This window comes from Rhinolophus sinicus, chromosome 18 (genome assembly GCF_057876585.1).
Source record: "Rhinolophus sinicus isolate RSI-liver-muscle chromosome 18, RSI-T2T, whole genome shotgun sequence".
Taxonomy (NCBI): domain Eukaryota; kingdom Metazoa; phylum Chordata; class Mammalia; order Chiroptera; family Rhinolophidae; genus Rhinolophus; species Rhinolophus sinicus.
In genome coordinates, this window is record NC_142518.1 from 59,985,122 (window position 1) to 60,009,723 (window position 24,602).

Genomic DNA, 24,602 nt, shown 5'->3' on the forward strand with positions numbered 1-24,602 from the left:
CATTTTCGAGGAGGGAGATAATTAACAAATGGGCTTTATTTCAAATATGTCAGAATGAACTAACCAAGACTTTGGAAAGGTGAGTTGCATGACTGCTATTTATATTGCTACAGATGGGACATGAGGCCAAGTCTGTTTGTAGCTTCATAATCCGTTATTTCCTAATAAACTTAGTTTATTTAGTTTTCAACAATTGAGTGATTTCTGTCTTGCTGATCAAATCATACAGTAAGTAGATCTAATGTGTTTGTTAAGATGGCCTAAAACTAAAGATCAAATCACTCCTTACTAATAGTTTTCAATGGTATTCTTTTTTCTCCCACTCAAAAATTAATATATACTCCAACTTTTTATTAGGACATTTTCAAGCTCATAGAAAACATGAAAAACTTTTGCAGTGAATATCTATATATCCACAATCTAGAGTCAAGAACTTTTATCAATTTGTTGCATTCGCTTTCTCTGTTTTGATGCACAATTTAAAAGTAAATTACACACTTCATGATATTACATATGCACATGTCTCAGCATGCATCTCTTAAAAATAAGGACATTCTCTTCCATAATCCCAATATTATAATATTTAAAGTAGTTAAAATAATTCCTTGATAGTTTCTAATACCCATCAATATTAGATATCCCTAGATGTCACCTCAAAATCTTTTTTAACAGCCTTATTTAGAGAATAATTTTCTTTTAAATTCAAGCTTCAATGATTTACTGCAAATTTACAAAAGTTATGCAACCATAATCTAATTTTAGAACATTTCCATCACTCTAGAAAGAAATGTCATATACCTGTTTTTTATTGAACCAGGATACAAATCAAGGTTCACACTTGGCATTTAATTATGTCTCTTTAAATCTTTCTTCTAGAACAGTTTTCATTTCCCCCCGTGTAATTTTAGAAAAGACCAGCTGTTTGATTTTTAGAATGTCCCACATTCTGGATTTAGCTGCACGTCTTTTCATTATATCATTTAACTTTTTCCTCTAGCTATCCCCCACCCAGAACTTTCTATTAAAGTCTTGGTTAGTTCATTCTGACATATTTGAAATAAAGCCCATTTGTTAATTATCTCCCTCCTCGAAAATGTAAGCCTCATGAAGTCATGGACTTTATCTGTATTGTTCAACACTAGTGCCTGGCTCATAGTAGTATCTCAATAAACATTTGTTGAGTGAATAAGTGAATCACCTACATTCAGATAATATATTTTATGCCATACAGATTCAACCTTAGTTTAAGACACTTTTTTCATTTTAAATTGTAGAACCGTGATTTATTTTCTAATATTTTCTAAGCCAGTAATTCAGAGTGATGAAAAATGTGTTTTCTTCCATTTCAGCATGCCATAAACATTTTAGGTATTCCTCTAATTTACAGATCAAATTTACTTCCATGATTAGGAATTTCATGCCCAAATGTTTTGGAATAGATTAAGCCAAATAGATTACAAAGTTTTGATAAGGCTGCTTATCAGAAAACTTAAGGGATTGCATAAATAAGGTGTATGGTCATATTCAGGGCTGTTGAGGGATTTCGTCTTAGAATTGACTCAATGGAAGCATAGAGAAAAACAGATACCTAAAGTTACTGAGTTTGGAGTAAATCAAACAAATGCACTAGGAGCTTCAGATTCCTGATTCAGGCAATTATATAGGCAGATTATGTCAGTGTCAGTCAGAGTTAAAAAGATCCCGGGGAGTCTAGGTGAAAACAGCTGACTTCCTAATGTGGAACTTTTCCATATTCCTGAGTACTGTATGACAACTGCTGCTGGCAATGTTATGATACATAGGTAAAAATAACTGATATGGCATGTTTATAAGGGTCAGGTTAGCAAATTCTGTGACTCAGAACATATGCCAAAGCAGTGGATATAGCATGAGAGTCTGTGTAATGTTATATAGATATAGCCTTTACCCTTTAGGATCTGCAATCCAGTGAGGGAAAAGGAAATTACAATGACAATTTACAAGTATAAATGGCAGAAACATACAGCCATGTGAAGGAACAGAGATAGGTAGTAAGGAATCTGGAATATGAAAAAAGGAAGAAACTTCTTAGCAGAGTTTATAGATTATCCAGGCCCATTTGGACAGTCTCCACATCCTTTTTGCTGATTGTAGTTAACACTGTTCCTTAAGCATCCCCACACTTGGCAGGTGTGAAGAGAGGAGGAAACACCTAAATCACTCCATTTCAACAGCTCTGGTAATCAGGTTGGATAAGGAAAGAAGTTCAAAATAATAACTTAAATGGTGTTTTCAAGTTTTTTGTACATTTAAATTTTCCAAAGCTATCTTCATTATCATAAAATTTACTTGTATCTAGCCAGAATGTAATGCACAAAAATACATTAACTAGTTTAAGCTAGACTTCCATCTCCACTCCTACCCAAAGAGAGATTTATGCTTCATGTATCTGAAAACTTTAGATTAATTGGACAAATTAGTGGAACACCTGCTTCAATTTATGGAAACTCGTGTTATCAACCGATTTAAATTTTATTAACATTAGACTCTCTTCTGCCTTTTCAGGGGAGCATTTGTCCTGTGACCTTCTGAACTTGAAGGATAGATGTACAGTTACAAATAGCCATCTTATTTTCATTAGAACCCTTAGCCAGAATTTGCAGCTACTTTTCGTGCTCCAACATTCTTTAATAATGCAGGCTTTAAATCAGGCTGCTAGGGAGTCAATCTTGGCTCTAGTATCTCCTACCTATGAGACCTTGCACAAATTACTTAACCTTCCTGAGACTGAAGTTCCTCATCTCTCAAATGGGGAAAATAGTAGTACCTACTTCATGGGGTTGTGAGCATTAAATTAGCTAATTTATGTAAACCACTTGGAACAGTATCTGTTCAAGATGAATACTGTGAATAGTTGTAATCATTATTATGTGACTCATGATAATAGTCATAGGAATATCGTCTTTACATTTATTTTTATAATTGTAAAACCATAGCCAAAGAGTATTTCATTTGAACCTGGGTAGGAGGTGAGATTGTAAAAGAGACTGGTCATACATCAATTCAAGTTTCAGATATGAGAACGGAGACACAGAGAAGTTATACAATTTGTCTGAGAGCACTCAGCAAATAAATGGGGGAAGCTGGTCCTTCAACTCTAACGATAATGAACTCTAATAATGATTTGCTGCATCAGTAAAGTTGATATAGCCTGCCTACTGAGTTTTCCTAAGATATTTTATCTGCCTTCATCAAACCAACTCTTCCTCAGTGTTCTTCCTATAATTGAGAATTGTTTTTTCTCCCACTCAGGATGAATTCTGAGTCATTTCTTCCGCATGTTTTTTTCAGCTCAGGCCAGTCATGGAAATGTAGTCGCCTTTGATATCAGCATAATAAAGTAATGGTAATACAGATTTTCAGATAGTGATGCTTCTGAGCACACCTTACTATTATTTCCAATAAGCATCTATAATTATTGTAACAAATAAGTCTATGTATTCTGGCCTTTGAATTTTTAGGAAGTACGAGGTGTGATCAAAAGCTACGGTGAATGTTTAAATAATAATAAAAAAACCCGTTAGCAGTAAAAGACACATTGCCATTAATCCCAGTCAAAACACTCCCCCCTGACTTCGAACACACTTATCCCATCATTTTTGCCACTTTCTGAAGCATTTCTGGAAGTCCAATTTCGTGAGGGTCTTTAGTTGTGTTGTCATGGCTTCCTCAATGTCCTGAATTGATTCAAAATGTTTACATTTCATGGCCATTTTGACTTTGGGGAAGAGCCAGAAGTCGCACAGTGCCAGATCCAGTGAATAAGGTGGATGAGGACACACCATAATATTTTTATTTGACAGAAATTGCCGTACCAGAAGTGATGTGTGACATGGAGCATTGTCATGATGGAGGACAATTTATGGCACACTTTAAAACACACCTTCTCTCAACCATACCTGACACCCAACTGACTGCACCAAACAAGTTGAAACTTATCACACACTGTTACTAAGGTTCAAGGTGCTACTTCCCATATTGCAGATCCCTGCCTTTCCGTTGGATGGCACTCGGCAGCAGCATTCACCGTATTTTGTGATCACAACAGGAAAGACTCTGTGTCACGCATCGCTTCTGGTACAGCCATTTCTGTCAAATAAAAACATTACAATGTGTCCTTATCGACCTTATTCACTGGATCTGGCACCATGCAACTTCTGGCTCTTCCCCAAAGTCAAAATGACCATGAAAAGTAAACATTTTAAATTGATTCAGGACATCAAGGCAACCGTGACAGTGTGACTAAAGACACTCACGCAAGAAGACTTCCAGAACTGCTTCAGAAAGTGGTAAGAATGATTGATAAGTGTGTTTGAAGTGAGGGGGAACATTTTGAGGGGGATTAATGGCAATGTATCTTTTACTGTAATTTTTTTAATTTAAACATTCACTGTATTGTTTGATCACACCTTGTATGCATATGTGGTCATTTCTAATGTGAGAAGAGATGTGACATGCAAATGTATGGAGCTTCAAGAAATAACTGATACTTTTAGCTATTTCATAGCATATATATATATATATATATATATATATATATATTACATCAAATTCTATGTTCTGTTTTTAGAAATACATTAAAAGCTTCATGTGGAGTGGCAGGGTACTGAAGAGGGTGATTGAAGCATTGATACATGTTAAACCAAGTAAGGCTGTTTAAAGCCATTTATAAATAGACGTGTTTTAAACTGTGTTCTCTGGGAAAATAGTAAAGAGCCCCCTTGGTATTTTGCTTCCTATGTTTAGGGCCTTATCTTTTAACAGTTGTTAGAAGAGATGGCACATGTATCCTGGCACTATTAGATCCTAGGGAAAAGTTGTCAGATTTTAGACTACAAATCAATTCAGATACACAGCGAAATGCCTCAAGATGCATCTCATGATCCTCTAATATAAAATATGTCACTTTTAACACTGACATGTAGATAAAATTATAAAGAATTAATGGAAGGTGGAGTTCTAGCTCACTTTGAAAGTCTAATATATGAATTATATTCCATTTATGTCCTGGTCAGATGTGAATGAAATTGATTTTAGATGCTCAGTGCTAAAAAACATTGACTTACCAAGCTTTTTGACTTGAAGAATCTTGTCAAGGGTTTCTACAAAATTCATATTATGAGACATTTGTTAAATAGAAACTGGGACAATGAAAAGAAGACATGTGGCACCTTATTTTTGCAGTGTAGTTTCATAGGAATTATGTCACACAGATGGAAAGAAAGTAGAATTCAGTTAGCTTTGGTTCATGTAAGATGGCCCCTTGTATAGTGGAACAGGAATTTTCAGTGCTCCTAAGACATTTTGTTTACGTCATATATTGCTTCATCTTACCACATCTAAACATTCATTATAGGTTGAAATCTGTTGTCATGCAAAAGTCAAAAATGTCACTAGTGAGAATCCAAAACTTACCAATTGCACTAACAAAATAAGTTCCTTCTTGGCAAACACTTAGTTGAATTTGGTGTGTACAACATCTGTCAATGAAGTTTGTGATCTTGCCACCCTGTGCTCACATGGGCAGCACTGTACAAACAACTCGGTAAGGTTTCATAACCTTGGTATATCAGTGTCTCATAGCTGTGTTCATGTTGATGTGTGGCGGTGTCTTGCTGAATGGCGTTCATTATTGTTGTTGCGTGTTCTTGTGTGCCGTTGCGAGAATGTCTGAGCTTGAATTACAGCAATGAACAAACATTAAATTTCTTGTTAAACTTGGCAAGTGTGGAAGTGAGATCAGGGATATGTTAGTCCAAGTTTATGGGGATAATGCCATGAAGAAAACAACAGTGCACAAATGGATTAAACATTTTTCTGAGGGGAGAGAACGTGTCACCAATGAAGAGAGGTCAGGGCCACCAGTACCGAGCAGAACTGATGAAAATATTGCAAAAATTTGTCAAATTGTGCGTCCAAATCGTTGGCTGACTGTGAGAAGCATAGAAGACCCAAGTAAACATTGGCAGAAAGACAGGAAAATCTTAACTAAAAATCTTGGCCTGAAAAAGTTATGTGTAGAAATGGTCCTGAAGGAGCTCACCGATGAACAAAAGCAAAGGAGAGCTGAAATTTGCCAAGACCTTTTGGCGAGGCAAGATGATGTTTTGGGCCATGGTAATCACTGGTGATGAAATATGGGTGTACCAATATGACCTTGAAATAAAGCATCAAAGAGCACAGTGGAAGTCAATCAATTCTTCACGACCAAAAACGTTCCATCAGTCCAAATCAAGAGTCAAAACAATGTTGCTAACCTTTTTATGATATTAGAGGGATTATTCATTATGAGTTTGTACCAAATGGACAAACAGTTAACCAAGTTGACTATTTGGAAGTGCTGAAAAGACTGCGTGAAAAGGTTAGACAACCTGAACTTTTCTCCAACAATCCGTGGCTCTTGTATCATGACAATGCGCTAGCTCACATGGCACTGTCTGTGAGGGAGTTTTTAGCCAGTAAACAAATAACTGTATTGGAACACCCTCCCTACTCTCCTGATCTGGCCCCCAGTGACTTCTTTCTTTACCTGAAAAATATTGAAAGGAAGACATTTTGATGACATTCAGGACATCGAGAGTAATATGACAGCTCTGATGGTCATTCCAGAAAAAGAGTTCCAAAATTGCTTTGAAGGGTGGACTAGGCGATGGCATCAGTGCATAGGTTCCAAAGGGGAGTACTTCGAAGGTGACCATAGTGATATTCAGCAATGAGGTATGTAGCACTTTTTCTAGGATGAGTTCACGAACTTAATTGTCAGACCTCGTATGTGTATACGGGTAACCCCTGTATAACACAGCACTTCTATAACACGGTTTTGCTCTAACACAGTTCAAGAATTGGGGAAAAACCTCGTACAACACGGCATCCTAGAACAGGGTTTCACTCTAACATGGTCTGAGAATTAGAGAAATTCCGAACAACACGGAGTGTAATAAGAGCTTTTAAGAGCAAAAAATATCTCATTCAAAATTGGGGAAATCCCTGAACAACATGAAACGTAATAAAAGCTTTTAAGAGCAAAAGATTTCTCATTTGAAATTTTTCACTCAAGCGTGGATGTCGTATCAGATTTTACTGCAGAATTTCCTAAATTAAGATCCTTGCACCGAAAGAAGCACAAAGTTTAAGAGAGAGTTTCACGAGTGCTTAGCACCATATAACAAAATTTATAAAGATCTCTCAGCTAAAAGCAAGCAATCTAAAATAACAGATTTTTTTGCAAAAATTACAGAATAGAAGTCAAGATAATGCTAAAGAAAATTCAACAGATGAAGATACTCTGTCAAAAAGAAAACGCCCTTGGGTAATGGTGTTTAGTAGTGATGATAAAGAAAACATTATTTAATACATATTAATATGTTATACTTTTGGTGAAAATTGCCTTAATAAAGATATTTCTCTGAGTTATAAAAATATAATAGTATTTTTAAAAAAATTTTTGGAACCTTATCCTTTTTTTTGTACTAGTTCTTTGTTTCATATAACACGGATTCGCATAACACTGTATTTTTAAGGAACTTAACAACCGTGTTATATGGGGGTTACCTGTAATGGATTTCTACAGACAGTTTCTTAAAACATTGACACTGGCACTATAAACAATAACATTTTGTTTATGGCTTCTTGACTAGGACAAAGTGCTTAAGGGGCAAGGCTAGCTCTTCTGAGGGCCTTTGCTCTTTGATTTAGACTATACTCTTAGACTTTTCACACAGTTTCAGAAATGTATTCAGGAGATATCCTTTCCTATTACTCAAGAAATAACCATAACATGGACTTTGTTGATGATGAGTCAGTCATGTCACCTAGATGTCACATTATAGTCAACACAATGGTCTGCATACCATCTCTGAATAATGTATATTTGTCATCCAAGTGCCAGCTACTTAAAACTTAATATATGAGTGAGTAAATTAGAATAATTTCATATGTTTCCTAGCCCTGTCTGCTAAGAGGGCCTAGAAACAGTGATTTTCCAGTAGGATTCTAGGGCTAATGAAGGGGATATACAAAATGATCCTGGGGCATCTTGTAGAGTTAGAAAGTAAGTGCTTAAGAAACAAAATGATGGTGGTAAGTCAAAGGGACTTAAAAGTCAACTAAAAGAGCTCCCAAAGTCTAAAACTGGAAAAATTTTAGCAACACAATAAAGTAGTATTAAAATATTACCTAAAGTATAAAATAAATATTCATGATCCATACTGATACCAATAAATGATTGAAATAATAAATTAATGCAGATGAATTGACAAATCTCTGATACACATGAATTCCAAATAATCCATGTAGATATTCCTCCATCAAGGAGGTGGAACATAAGTCCCCACTCCTTAAGTATGGACTGCACATAGTGACTTCCTTCCAAAGAGTACAGTATGGAACGGGAGGGTTATCTTACAGTGGAGAAAGCTGACAAGCATTGCCTAAGTCAAGTGATCGAGGTTAACATCAGTGATAAGTCACCTTAGTTTGTACTCTTAATATGATGTAATGAGAATGGTACTTGACCTGTTTTCTTCCTCACAAGAACTTACAATGTAACTCTATCCATAAGAAAAACATCAGACAAACCTAAATTGAAGAGCATTCTAAAAAATAAATACCTGATCAGTATTTCTCAAAACAGTAAAATCATCAAAACCAAGGAAATTCTGACAAACTGCAGGTCTAGAGGAGCCTAAGCAACATGGTGACTAAATGTAATGTGGTACCCTTGATAGATTCCTTGGACAGAAAAATGACATTAGCTAAAAGCTAAGGAAATTTGATTATAAAGAATGGACTTAATATTAATGTGTCCATATTGGCTTATTAGTTGTGGCAAATGTTCGACCTTAATGTAAGATATTAGCAGTAAGGGAAACTGTGTGCAGAGGATACAGCTATTCTCTATTATACTTGCAACTTTTCTGTAAATCTAAAACCATTCTAAAATAAGAAGGAAAGGGGGTGGAGGGTGGTAGAATAGAAGAAGGTAAAGGGGATCAAATCTATGGTGATCGAAGGATAACTGACTGGGTGGTGAACACAGTATGCAATATATAGGTGATGTGTTACAGAATGCTACACTTGAAACATGTAATTTTACTAACCAGTGTCACCCCAATAAATTCAATATTTTTTTAAAAAATGTTTGCTTAAAAAAAGCATTTTACTTCATTAGCATAAAAGCTAAACAATTACAACATTTGTTTTTCTGAATATAAATTCCAAAATGCATTAGTATATTAAAAGGGTGAAGTACTTGTTTCTCTAAAACAAATACTTAGCTAAAATTTACACTTAGAGCTTCTACTCTCTTATATTCATTCTTTTCTATTTTATCTTGTGCATCTGCAATATTTTGTTGGTGATACAAGCTTTCTGGTATCATCCTTAAAATGGTACAGACTGATATCTTGTCATTTGACAATTCTGTAGAAGGAAGGAAGAGGAGGCAGCATTTCAAATTTTGCACCTTTTCCCTAGAATGACAAATGCTCCATGACGCAACTGTACTAGAGGGAATTCACATGAAGAGAATGGCTTCAGTACATCACGGTTTTCTATCATGTTGATCCCAGTCAAGATAAGAGCGATAGTTCCTCCTTCAAAACAGTCATGCTAACAACTAGAATAAAATGTGTTCATGCTTGAGTTTTATTGAGAAGGAAGGATATCATATTACATACACTTGCTAGAGCTAGATATTCTCAGGAAAGTGAGAAATATCATTAAATTTCTCTATGAACCCTCTTTGTCTCTTACTTGGCCTGTGAATTAGATTGTGCTACAGCTATTCTCTATATTATCATTCAACGTGAAATGGCGAAACATAGTGTGATAATTAAAAGTATTGTTAGTATTATGCGTAGAATATTATTTTGTAATTTAATAATTAATTGCTATCTTAAATCCTTTAAGTTGCTTTGTAAGAGGCCTTAAGTACCAGTAGCATGGTACTTAAACTTACATTAGCTAGGATGAACGAAAAACACCCAGTTTATTTTTATAAGGGGTCTCATCCAAATGTCCATACCTTCGTCAAAGAGTTGAGTACTCCAGATTAAGTCTTGGAGCAGTTATCAACTATTTTTATTTTTTTACTTATTTTTATATTTTTTATTAGTTTCAGGTGTACAAAGCAACATACTAGTTAGACATTTAAACCATTCACAAAGTGATAACCCCCCCAGTCTACTACCCCTCTGACACCATACATAGCTGTAATAATACCATTGACTATGTTCCCTATGCTGTACTATACACCTAGTGACTACAGAGGATGCCAAAAAAATGTATACACATTTTAAGAAAGGAAAAAAAAAACTATATTAAAATTGTAATACTCAATATATACCAATGATAAAAGATGAATACAAGTCATGCGAATACATTTTTTGGCACCCCTGGTGTGTGTGTGTGTGTGTGTGTGATATATAGATACATATATATATGTATCTATATACACACATATATACATATATACATATACATACATATATATGTGTGTGTATGATATATATGTGTATATAGATACATATATATGTATATATATCACACACACATATATATATGTATGTATATGTATATTTAATTATAGTTGACATTCAATATTATTCTACTTCAGCTTCAGGTATACAGTGCAATGATCAGTCATCTACACAGTCTATGATGTGAACCCCCCGATAAGTCCAGTGCCCATCTGGCACCCTACATGATCTTTACAACATTATTGATTATATTCCCCATACTATACTTCACATCCCCATGACTATTTTGTGACTACCAATTTGTACTTTCTAATCCCTTCACCTTTTCCCCCAACCCCATCCCCCTCCAATCTAGCAACCATTAGTTTTTTCTCTATATCTCTGAGTCTGTTTCTGTTTTGTTGGCTCATTTATTCTGTTCTTTAGATTCCACGTGTAAGTGAGATCATATGGTATTTGTCTTTCTCTGTCTGACTTATTTCACTTAGCATAATATTCTCTATGTCCATCCATGTTGTTGCAAATGGTAAGACTTAATTCTTTTTTATGGCCGAGTAATACTCCATTGTATAAATGTACCACAGTTTCTTTATCCAGTCGTCTATTGATGGGAATTTTGGTTTCCATATCTTGGCTATTGTGAATACCATTGCAATAAACATAAGGGTGCATATTTTTTTTCGAATTAATGTTTTGGATTTCTTTGCATAAATACCCAGGAGTGGAATTGCTGGATCATAAAGTAGTTCTATTTTTATTTTTTGAGGAACCTCCATTGTACTTTCCATAGTGGCTGCACCAATCTGCAATCCCACCAGCAGTGCACAAAGGTTCCCTTTTCTCCATATCCTCTCCAACAGTTGTTATTTGTTTATTTATTGGTGATAGCCATTCTGACAGGAGTGAGGTGGTATCTCATTGTGGTTTTTATTTGCATTTCTCTAATGATTAGTGACGTTGAGCATCTTTTCATATGTCTGTTGGCCATCTGTATGTGCTCTTTAGAGAAATGTCTCTTCATGTCCTCTGCCCATTTTTTAATTGGGCTCTTTGGTTTTTTGGTGTTGAGTTGTACGAGTTTTTTTTTTTTTTTAATAACTTTTGGATATTAACCCCTTAGTAGATGTATCATTGGCAAATATCTTTTCCCATTCAATAGGATGTCTCTTTGTCTTGTTGATGTTTTCCTTTGCTGTGAAACAACTTCTTAGTTTAATGTAGTCCCACATGTTTATTTTTTCTTTTGCTTTCTTTGCCCAAGGGGATATATCAGTAAAAAATATTACTAAGGATAATGTCTGCAAAATTACTTCCTATGTTTTCTTCTAGGAGTTTTATGGTTTGGGGTCTTACGTCTTTAATCCATTTTGAGTTTATTCTTATATATAGCATAAGAAGGTAGTCCAGTTTCATATTTTTGCATGTATCTGTCCAGTTTTCTCAGCACAATTTATTAAACAGATTGTCTTTACCCCAATATAAATTCTACCTTCCTTTGTCATAGATTAAATGACCACATAGGCATGGATTTACTTCTGATTATCCATTATTTTTAAAAGGATTTTCAACTCAACTGCATCGTCTGTGAGAATCCATCTACAGTTAGACATATAACTGAAAATTCAGTGAAATGATTTGTAAAATACAGTAGGTCTCTAAAATAACAAGACTTAGTGATACTTACAATAGAAATTACACTGTGAAACATTAAAATATGCTTTTAAGTAACTTAGATTCGTACTGATTTTTACCTGAGCATGTCCAATGAAAAATGGTATAGATACAATCACTTTCAAGAAGGAGAAAAATTGATACGACAGCTGGTTTACAACAATATAATAATGTGAATATTTTGCGTTGTATTTGGCTTTTCCTTTTCAGTTCAGGGCCATAGCATCTGTTCTTCCTTCTGCCTTGAGCATTCAATCAACTTTGACTCTTTTTATTATTTCCATCTTGTTTAACTCCTTCATCTTGCTAATTCTGATTTATCCATTAGGTCTAAAATTGTATGTTAGTATCTCAGAGTTGACCTTCCGTTCTGAATTAGATCCCTCCTTATACCTCTTATAGCATCCTGTAAGTTTACTTCATTGTCCCAATCACAATTATATACTCATTCACTTAATATTTGTGTAATGACTATTGCCTTTACTAGACTGTAATCTCCATGGCATATAACATGGTATCTGCCTCATAATAGATGATCAAATGTGAGTTTTTGTAAGAATAAATGAACAAATAACTATTGTAACACCCAGATTAATCAACAGGGCTGTCACAAATTATATCTAATCTTTTTACAAAATTAGCATACTTCATATAAATAGAGATACAGAAAATCAATTTAATTTCTATGATAGAAACAGAAAGTAGGCCACAATACTTTTAAACAAAGAGTATTTGAACAAGAGACTTGGTTGGTGTTACTTTTTCTCTTTTCTCTGGTGCTTTATCTTATGAGAAAAGAACACACAGATTCTGCAGTTCTGAAGGCCTCCTACATGTTGTGTTGTGCCAGCACCCTTTCCCAATTCCCCTCTGAAGTTATTCCAAATGTTATTTTTTTACTTTTAATTTTTTGACATTTTTATTACATAATTATGCAACCATTATCACAATAACTCCTTTTTAAATTTTGAAGTTTTAAAGTTCATCCCCCACCTCTTCCCCTTTAGCAACCATCAGCTTTTTATCAATATCTAGGAGTCTGTTTTTGTTTTGTTTTGTTTTATTTTATTTAGATTCCACATATAAGTGAAATCATATGGTATGTGTCTTTCTCCGACTTATTTCACTTAGCATAATACCTTCTGTGTCCATCCACATTGTCATAAATGGGAACATTTCATTCTGTTTTATTGCTGAATAATATTCCTGTGTGCGTGTGTGTGTGTGTGTGTGTGTGTGTGTGTGATCTTCTTTATTCATTTATCTGTTAATAGATATCTAGGTTGCTTCCATATCTGGGCTATTGCTAATAATTCTGCAATGAACATAGGGGAGCATATATCTTTTCAAATTAATGTTTTTGTTTCTTTGGATAAATATCCAGAAGTGGAATTGCTGCATTGTATGACAGCTTTAATTTGAATTTTTTGAGCAATCTCCATTCTGTTTCTAATTTACAATCATACCCAAAAATGTGGGAGGGTTCCATTATCTCCACATCCTCACAAACACTTGTTACTTGCTGATTTATTGATGATAGCCATTCTGACAGGTGTGAGGTGATATCTCACTGTGGTTTTAATTTGTTTCTCTGATGATTTGTGATGTTAAGCATCTTTCCATACATCTGTTGGTCAGCTGTATGTTCTCTTTGGATAAATGGCCCTCTGCCCATTTCAGTTGCTTTGCCCTTGTTTTAATTGGATTGTTTGTCTTTTTGGTGTTAAGTTGTATGCGTTCTTTTATATTTTGAATATAAACCCCTTATCAGGTGTATCACTTGCAAACATCTCCCATTCAGTAGGTTGTCTTTTTGTTTTGTTGATGGTTTCTTCGCTGTGCAAAAACTTAGTTTGATTTATTCCCATTTGTTTATTTTTCCTTTTGTTTCCCTGGCTTGAGGAGATATATCCAAAAATATATTGATAAGAGTGATGTCGACGAGTTTACTGCCTATGTTTTCTTCTAGCAGTTTTATGGTTTCAGGCCTAACATTTACATCTTTAACCCATTTTGAGTATTGTATATAGTGTAAGAAAGTAGTCCAATTTCATTTTTTACATGTATCTGTAATTTTAATTATTGGTCCCATACTCCTGTGCTACCTCAACTGCATTAATCTTAACAGATGACCTTGGCACCTATCTTTGAGTGAAAATGAAGCTATTATGTGAAAAATACTTCAACTTTCTCCCTTTCATAGCTCATCCTCACCCTCATCTCCCCAAAAAACCCCTGAAGCCACACCTTTTTTTTTTCTTTTTTTGCCTCTGCTCTGCCATGAAGAGGTATCTTCTGCCTATGACTTGAATTTGATTCCTCTCTGTTTCCTCTGCGGTTTTGCCATACCTGTTATTTCCTCCCTTTCCTATCTTTTTAAAATTTTCTCTTTATACTTTATCCTTCATGTCACCCTGTCAATGTGTTTGTTCATTCTATGATAAAAACAAACAATAAAAACATAATTTTGTTTAATTCTGCATCCTCATTATAGTTTATGTTCCTGTATCTTTACTTTCAATCTTAAATGAGTCTATCTACCCTATGTCTCTATTTTCTCACCTCCCATTTAGTCTTTAACCTACTGTCATTTGGTTTCTACCCTCACTATTTAGTTAAAATTGCATTAGCAAAGGTTACTAGTGATTTCTTTTAATTAAATTTATTGGGGTGACAATAGTAAAAATACATAGGTTTCAAATGTACAATTCTACAATACATCATCTATATATCACATTGTGTGCTCACCACCCAGAGTCAGTTCTCCTTCCATCACCATATATTTGATCCCTTTACACTCTTCTACCATCCCCCTCCCCCCTTACCCTCTGGTAACCACTAAACTGTTGTCTGTGTCTATGAGGTTTTTTTTCTTTGTTTGTCTTGTTCCTTTGTTGCTTTCAGTTTCATATTCCACATATGAGTGAAGTCATATAGTTCTCGACTTTATCTTTCTGACTTATTTCACTTAGCATGATAATCTCAAGATCCATTCATGTTGTTGTAAATGGCAGTATTTCATCTTTTCTTATAGCAAAGTCGTATTCCATTGTGTATATATACCACATCTTCTTTATCCAGTCATCTATTGAAGGACACTTTAGTTCTTTCCATGTCTTGGCCAGTGCGAATCATGCTGCAATGAACATCGGAGTATATATGTCTTTACATATAAATGTTTTCAGATTTTTTTTGGTGCATACCCAGGAGAGGGATTGCTGGGTCAAAAGGCAAACAGATTTATGAAAAAAAATGCTCAATTTCACTAGCTGTTAGGGAAATGCAAACCAAAACAGCAATGAGATATCACCTCACACCTGTTAGAATAGCTATTATCAACAAGGCAAATAATAACAAGTGTTGGAGAGGCTGTGGAGAAAAAGGAACCCTTATATACTGTTGGTGGGAATGTAAATTGGTACAGCTGCTATGGAATACAGTATGGAGGTTCCTCAAAAAGTTAAGGGTTACCACACTAGTGATTTCTTAGTAACCAAATATAATGGACATTTTCAGATTTTATCTTACTTGACCTATTCTACATTTAGTATTGTTGTTCATGACATCTTTCTTTTTTTTTTCTGGATTTTTGGAAAGTAAAGATAATACCCAGTCATTGTAGAAAATGTAGACATTATAGGAAAATGTACAAAAGGAGATAATTCCTCCCCAATGTGCAGAGACAATCAATGTTTACATTTGGTGAACTTTTCTCTCAATAATATGTTGTGCATATAGTAGTCCATTGTATATATACTCGTGTACTAAAATTCATATAACCCATTTGTTATTCATGAACATTGGGGTTTTTTTTTTTACCAACATTTTGATATTTAAAAATTGCTCAAGTGAAATTCATGAACATATGCCTTTGAGAATTATTGTCCTCATCTTGAAACTTTATTCTCTCCCTTAAGTTTCTGTGACTGTTACTTTTTTTTTTTTTTTTTTTGATACTGGTCTAGCTCTTACCACTCTCGCTAATTTTCTGAAGTTTTCTTTGTAGGCTTTACTTTCTTTGCCAAACCCTTGCATGTTGTTATTAAATTGGCTCTAGTGTTCAAACCCCTTCTTACTTGAAATCCTCCCCAAGGTAAATTAATTTTCTCCCATGACTTTAGCCATCACTCCGTAACTGCCAATCCTATATCTCTAACTCAGGTCACATTCCAGATTGCCAATACTCATATATTCAATCTCCTACATGCAGGTTGATTCAGATATCTCACAGGCACGTCAAACTTTATGAGTCCAATGCCAAACCTAGACATTTTTGCAAAGTTTATGCCACTTCCTATATTACTTAGTCTTTGGCATTGCCTTTTATCTAGTCTCTGAAGCCAGAACCTTGACCTAGATTCCTTTCTTACCCTCAGCCTTTGTAAACAGTTGGCCATTAATTTCAGTAGAATTCTCTCAACATGTCTCATATATTTCCCCTCTTTTCATTAGCAATGCCACTGTTTTTAGTCAGACGCTTTCATTTCTTGTTTGCATGAATACTTAAGTGATTTTGTTGCCTTCAATATTCTCTGCCTCCAACTCATCTTTCATACTGTAAAAAAAATCTCTTAAACACTGAAATATGAGCACGTCACTCTCCTGCTTAAAATAGTCAATGTCTCCCCATTAGCTTCACTGTAAGTCCCACAGAATAAAATCCAACCTCCTTAGCATCACATCCAAAGCCTTTGTGAACTGGTCTCTACCTATATTTCTAGCTGATGTCAGGACTAAGTCTCAAGGAACTGAAATTAGAATGGATTGTGCTATTCTAAATGTCCAATATCAAAGAGAACCAGCAAGTTGAATATGTACTAAAATCCTTAAGGGGTTTTGATGATCAAGTCAAGGAAAGAATGATATTTGACATATCTTTAGAGGAGGAGTAACAATGGAAAAGACAGAAGGACCAAATGGGAGATGGACTGAACTGAAGGGGAAAGATAATACGAATAAGAACACAGCAAACGAAATGCAGGAAACTTTCACCAATAGTCTCTGTAAAGTCTGTGGCATTGAGCTTATAATAGATAGATATGTTTGGTTGACTCAAAGGGTCAAACTCCAGATGGAGACTGACAGAAAAATCTATAATATGGCTGACCATCTTTCTCTTCTATTTAAAAGACTTTATTGGCTTCCTAACAACTATAGGACAATATCTAAGATTTTAAAATAACCAAAGAGGGCCTCCATGATCGGGCTATATTCCCGTCTATGCAGCCTCACCTCCTGCCACTGACCTCTTCAATTTAAGCTCTATCAGCACTAAATACATGGTAGTCTTTCAGATTCCTTTTTTTTAACATATTGTTTCCTCTGCCTGGAATGTCCTTCATTTCTCATTTCCTGGGTAAACTATTAATCCTTCAAAATCCTATACAGACATCTCCAACTCCAAGAGGCTTCTCTGAATGCCCCTGTCCTCCAGAGTTCCCCATCCATCTATCCATTCATTTGTTTGTTTATTATTGAGCAAATATTTATTAAGTACTTGATGTGATCCAGATGCCATATTAGGTAATGGGAACTCGATGGTCGATAAGACAGATCAAACATGACCTTTACACTTCCAGGCCTATTTAACAGTAGATACACATATAGGAGGTCTGACAATTACATTCGCGAACTTGTTGCAATGATGCTGCTAATCTTTTGGTGTTGGTGCATAACTTCCCAAGGGGAGTACTTCGAAGGTGACCATAGTGATATTCAGCAATAAGGTATGTAGCACTTTTTCTAGGATGAGTTCACAAACTTAATTGTCTGACCTCATACACACACACACACACACACACACATTCAAATAATCGGACAAATCAAATAATCACCAATTTACTATGTGCTATGAATAAAAGAAACAAGGAACTCAGATACAGAGTAACAAAGATGAGTGGTCGATATAAAGGCAACCTACTTTAGTATAAGGTTGAGCCATATGAAATTGCTGGTGTTCGACTGTTTTTGTCTTATAAAATTGACAATTTTATGTAGTTCAAACTAATAGTTGCCTTTCTGATGAATTGACATTTAAACTGAGACGTAAAGGATAATGTGGAACTGGCCATGATGGCTTAGCTTGCAGCTTGGTATGTTCCAGAAACAAAGAGAAGACTGAAGAAGATGGAATGGAGAAAAGGGGTAAGTGACTGTAGATGAAAGTAAGAGAGATAAGCAGGACAGATCATATAGGACCTTTATAAGAGTGTGGATGTGATTCTTATTAAAATGTAAAGCCACTGGAGTATTTTAAGAACCTTCTGATTGCTCTGTGGGACTGGAATGGAAAAAAGAGTAAGGGTAGAAATAGGGCAATCAATTAAGAGGTTGATAGAAGGAGATGATATAATGTTGTGTTAGGTGTGAAGGGTTTGGAGTCAAGCTGCCTTGGTTTAAATTCTGGTTCTGCCATTTATTCAGTTACTTTATGTAAGTTAGTCAAATTCTCTAAGCCTCAGTTTCTCTGTCTTTGAATTAGGGGTAACAACAGAATCAACCTCATAATAGTAGTCTAGAGATTGAATGAGATAATCCATTGCAAAATACTAAGAAGTCCCTGGCAGAAAATAAACACTTGTAGATACTAGAAATTAATAGTCCAAATGAGAGATGATGCTGCCTGGACTAACTTGATGCCAGCATATTTGGAAAGAAGTGAATGGATGTGAGATCTGTTGTAGAGGTTTAAACAGCAGGATTTAGTAATGGATTGGATGAGAGAAGGACGGCTTTTTTCAGATGTTTCTGAATTTCTGGATTTCTGTCAAAGAATGGAGTAGATTGTGCTGCACTTTTGTAAGTTGGAAAGGTCTGCCTGGTACAGAATTTAGCAATAAATGTTTCTGTCTTTATACCATATAAAGCAGAATGAAAGAAAGAAAAAAGGAAATATTAAAAATTTTAGGTAACAGTCAGAACCTTCATGAGGTATATAAAACATGTTAAGTTTACGTTATATTTATACCACAGTATCTAAAATATGCAAAAATCTTAAATATGTATCTTTTGTTCCCAAGGTCTGAGAGTTGGAAAATTTCTACTGTACTTTGTGATAGACAGTGAACCATTAAGCTGTGTGTTTATTTTGTCTTACATTAAAGGTGTTTTGTAATCATTCCATCTGCTTCTCTCACAGAATGGCACCCACTTGGCGTACCAGCAGTTGAAGAACTTAAGGAGAGCATCTGACCTTAATCTCCTCAGCCACTGAGAGTCTGCTCTGGGAACCATTAGGCAGCATGGGAAAGCGGGATAATCGGGTAGCCTACATGAATCCTATAGCCATGGCCAGGTGGAGGGGCCCAGCTCAGTCTGCAGGCCCGACAATACAAGATTATCTCAATCGACCAAGGCCCACCTGGGAAGAAGTGAAGAAACAATTAGAAAATAAAAAGAAAGGCTCCAAGGCATTAGCTGAATTTGAAGAGAAAATGAATGAGAATTGGAAGAAAGAACTAGAAAAAAGCAGAGAAAAAGTATTAAGTGGAAATGAGAGTTCATCCAAAAAAAGAGAACGAAAGAAAAAGAAAAAGAAGAAATCTTGTCGGTCTTCATCTTCTTCATCAAGCTCTGATTCTTCAAGCAGTTCTTCAGATTCTGAGGATGAGGAAAAGAAACAAGGAAAAAAGAGAAAGAAAAAGAAGAATCGTTCACACAAATCATCAGAAAGCTCAACATGTGAATCTGAATCAGAGAGCAAAGAATCCGGAAAAAAGAAAAAGAAGTCAAAGGATGAAACAGAGAAAGAAAAGTATATAAATGTCAGCAGAAAAAGAAAGAAGACTTACCCTGAGGATAAGCCTTTATCATCAGAGTCCTCATCAGAATCAGATTATGAAGAGGAGGTACAAGCAAAAAAGAAGAGAAGATATGAAGAGAGAGAAAAACCAGCAGAAAAAGCGAAGAAGAAGAAGAAGAAGAAGCACAAGAAACATGGTAAAAAGAAGAAAAAGAAGTCGAATTAAGTCACAAGTCAGGATGACATCAAGAAAAAACAACAACAAGATTTCCTTATTTTAAAAAAGCAAGGTCTAAAGGAAATTTCAACTGTGAATGTTAGGGCACATTTACCAAAATGCATGTCTCCCTGTGTTAATAGAATTATTATTGGACTTTGAGTTGCCAGTCAAATGCCATTGTGCCAGAAAGGGCCATAATTGTTGTCTGCAGCTTAAATATTGGATTTCGTTTGTGTGTTTTTCCTTACAGTGCTTTAATTACTCTGAGAGCTAAAACCCTGTTGTCATACTAGTGGTTAAAATGTTTGGAATTAAAATAAAATGTTTTAGATAATTTTGACAAAAAAGTATATCTAATGTTAAAACTATCTAATTTGGATACATCTTTAAAATACAGTCTGAAATACAGTCCAGACCTCTATAGTTGACATTTTTGAAGCATAGATTTAACATTGATGTCTCAAAATACTTACTTTTGAAGATAAATTTAGTTTAGTTTACTTTTCTCCTTAATAAATTTTTTGTTTACATGTGGAAAGGGCTTGTGGGGGAAAAAATGTTTGCTATCACTTTGGCTAGCTGAATAGTGTGCCTTTGATCCTTATACATTCTATTTTTGCCAGTGCAGCAGCCATTCTTTTCTTACTTAGTGAAATTCTGGGATGTTGTTGTATGCTGCTTCAAGTGAACAAGAAAGACAGCAACGTAACAGTGTAAGTAAGCCCCCAATTCTATGAAATTTACCTCTACTTCAACAGTACTGAATAGTATTTAGCATTAGAGTGTTACATGATTTGATTTAACTTTGATACCCTTTGGAAGGGAATAATTTTACATAGACCCTGGTATTTTTTGATTAATAAAGATTCTGAAATATTTTGCATGTTTTATACTATTAAGTTTTGATTATCCAGGGATATTCTATATAACCAGTAATCCTTTTTTTATATGATTTATGCTTAAGATACAAGTTTCAAGTTTGTAATTCTTAATCTTACTATATTCATTTCATTACTGTGTTTAATTGCACACTTGCCAAAATAGCATATAAAAAGAAGGTTTTTTAAAAATATTTAATGCCTTCATATTGAAGCTGGTTTACTGTAAGCAAGTTGAGTGCCAGACCTCTAGTACGCTGTATGTCTTGTTACTTAAAACTACTGCCACACTCTTAGTAAATGTGCTGTATAAAAGTTTGTTGTCTTAAGCATTAATATTGAATTAAACTAGGAGTTAAATTTAGGATATAATGACATCATTGGTCTTATATTTTACTAAGATTTGGTGCCTCATTTCTGTTGCTGATTCACATTTACCACTAACGCTGAAATGAGTTGAAAATTATTTTTACTTTACATTTTTATATATCAGAGTAATGTGATTTATAAATTGGTGTCTCAAAAAACACCTGTTGCAGAGGTTATGCTAATTGTAATGTCATATGTACAAAATATTTTGGCATGATGAGACAGTTAATAACTATTTTTTTAAATAGCTGATTTCATGTCAGCTCCTTTGAATCTCAAGCAAAATTATTATAAATATAGAAATCATCTAATAGATAAATAACATACTGGCCCCCAAAATTTTGGGAGTGGAAATACCAAAATCTCTCAATAAGGTTCTTGGAAAATTATAAATGTAATGCCATGTCAGATCACCTTAAAGCTTCATAACATCTGTTTCCTAAAAATATATATCTATATACTGATAAAATTATATTTAAGGGGTATTTTGTATCCATATAGAATTTTTCAAAATTGTTGTTCATTGAAATTTGGAAAAGCTTATATTATTTGTAGAATGTGGCAAAGATATTAACAGCTTATGAAATATCTATGTGCTCCCGTCACTTCCCAGCCCCTTATAGTTAGGCAACGCCATTTGACTACTTCTAGCAGAGGGATTGCAGAGAGATTGTAAACAGAAGTGATGTGTTGTTTCAATACTAGAACAATAATAAGTCCTGCATGGATCCTCCAGCTCTCTCTTTACCTGCCACAGTGACCTGAAAGCACCGTGCTCCAGACGGCATACCTACAAGATTGATGCAACCTGGATATCTAAGTCACGGTTTGTAAGGGACCTGCCCTGGAGGGTTGATGGACTTGCAGTGAACAGTTTCAGAGTGAAAAATAAATTGTTATATGTTAAGCCACTGAGATTTGGGGTCTTTTTTGTTACCACTGCATCACCTAGCCTAATCTAATAGCATAGAGCTCTAGAATGTTGATTTCATTGTTTATGTTAAAGAACTCACTTATCTTTTATCACATCTTCCTGTAGTCTGCAGATTGATTCAGAGGCGATCATTTATGCATAACAGAAGGAAATGTTACTTCATTTGCATTGGATTTTTGTATTATTAGTTTCAGGTGTACAAAACAATATAATAGTTAGACATTTATACCCCTCACAAAGTGATAACTCCCCTCCCCCAATCTACTACCCCTCTGACATCTCGCACAGCCGTTACATTTCCACTGTCTCTATTCCTTATGACCATATATATGTACTCCACTTCCTTTATATATATATAAAAAATTGTGGTTCACATTCATTATTATTCAGCTTCAGCTTCAGGTGTACACTGCCATGGTCAAGCACCTACACTGTCCATGAAGTGGTCTCCCTAATAAGACAAGTGTCCATCAGATACCCTACAAAATCTTTACAACATTATTGACTGCATTGGATTTTATGTAATGACTGAGGAAGAGAGTGGTCTAGCATAATATTTCCTACTTATGAGCAATGCTGACAGAATAGGAAGTAAAGTTTCATTATTCCTCTGATTATAGCCAAAGCAATCTTCCAGTAAAGGGTTTGGGAAGGAAATTTTAAAAGCACTTATAGAGTATTGATAAAGAAGAGAAATGCTGTTTTATAGATGTAAGTCTAGACAATATGGTAGAGAAAAGTGATATGGAAATATGTAGAGAACAATAGGCTAAAATAGATTTAGGTGAGCATTTAATGTGTAGCCTCCAGATTGAAAGCAAAATAACTTATCCCTTATGTGAAAAACACTAAAGTTATTATTTAGTAATTTTCTTTATGTAACGCAAAGGAATAATAACTTTAGCCATAACATTCAACTTTGTGGAAAGGGAGGCAGTGGGGAAGTCAATAAGGAAGTAGATAGGAGAGGGGAAAAATCAATACAGTCTAGATTAGAAATGTAATTGCAAGCGCAAAAAGAAGAATTTGAAATATCTCAGGCTGAAGATAAAGGATTAGATTGGATATAAGGAAAATGAATAAAATTTGGGGTTCTGGTTGTATATCTTGTGATAGATAGTTCCTTTTTTATTATAAATGTATCTTGAAAAAGCTGTACCTTTGACATTGTAACTCTAGTCATTTCCTGTTTGACCATATTTATTCTACCAAAAAAATCAGTATTTAATCTGATACAGGTTTATAGCTACTTCATGACTCGTGGAAATTGTAGCCAAACATTCAAGCATACCTATGTACTTCAGAGCTGAACTGAATTTCCTAGTCCTTCCTGAGCTGCAAACAAGATGTGTTCTTTCTTCAAATTGGTCTTTCACTTTTACTTGACTCTTTCATGACACTTAACCTTAATCTGCCTTGTATTATGTATTTTGTGTACTTATGAACTCCAGTTATTAAGAGTACTGGTTCTTGGCTAACCAGAAGGTTGAAATTCTTGGTGTGCTATTTCTTGATATGTGGCCCTAAGTAAGTTAGTTTACCTCAGTGTGCCTCAATTTCCTCAGATACAAAATAAATAAATAAAAATAATAGTATCTATCTCTAGAATTATTATGAGAAGAAGACAAAATATCATTTAAAGCATATAACACACTTCCTGGCACATAGTAACTGGTCAATAAATGTTGTTTATTCATTTTCCTCCTCCTATCATCATCATTATTATATCATCATTCCCACTACTACATTTTAACTTAAAAGTAGAAGCTGTTTCATCTTGTATCTCTTGCAATGATCGTACACAATGTTTTGCATATGATAGGTGATGCATGACTTTCATTAAATCGAATTGGTCAGAACCTGGAAGAAAGGAGAACCTAATTGAATGCAATGTGTTAGATGCTATGTGTAAACTCCCTACCTCATTTTTAAAAATAAAGTATTGAAATATAATTTGCATGCCATATGATTCACCTTTTGAAGTATACAATTCAATGTTTTTTAGTATACTTATAGATAATATGCAAACAAAACCAAAATCAATGTTAGGACATTTTAGTCGCCTCACAAAGAAACTCCGCACCTACCACCTCCCAGCCTCTCCAGTCCTAAGCTACTACTAACATACTTTCTGTCTCTATAGATTTCCCTGTTCTGGACATTTTATATAAATGGAATTATACAATATTTGATCCTTTGTGGCTGGCTTCTTTCGCTTCTTTCACCTACTATAATATTTTCAAGGTTCATCCACTTTGCATCATGTATCAAG

General features: G+C 34.7%; 1 protein-coding gene across 3 annotated transcripts in view; it reads left to right on the plus strand.

The window, feature by feature from the left end:
• FAM133A (family with sequence similarity 133 member A) overlaps positions 1–22,303 on the plus strand; it is a 51,605-nt gene extending 29,302 nt beyond the window's left edge. For all 3 annotated transcript variants that reach the window (XM_019717917.3, XM_019717916.3, XM_019717918.3), the window contains exon 4: positions 19,327–22,303. In XM_019717917.3, coding sequence (XP_019573476.1) covers positions 19,430–20,155 — 726 coding nt within the window. In that variant the 5' untranslated portion in view covers positions 19,327–19,429 and the 3' untranslated portion in view covers positions 20,156–22,303. The remainder of the gene's footprint in view (positions 1–19,326) is intronic.
• The last annotated feature ends 2,299 nt before the right edge of the window (positions 22,304–24,602 follow it).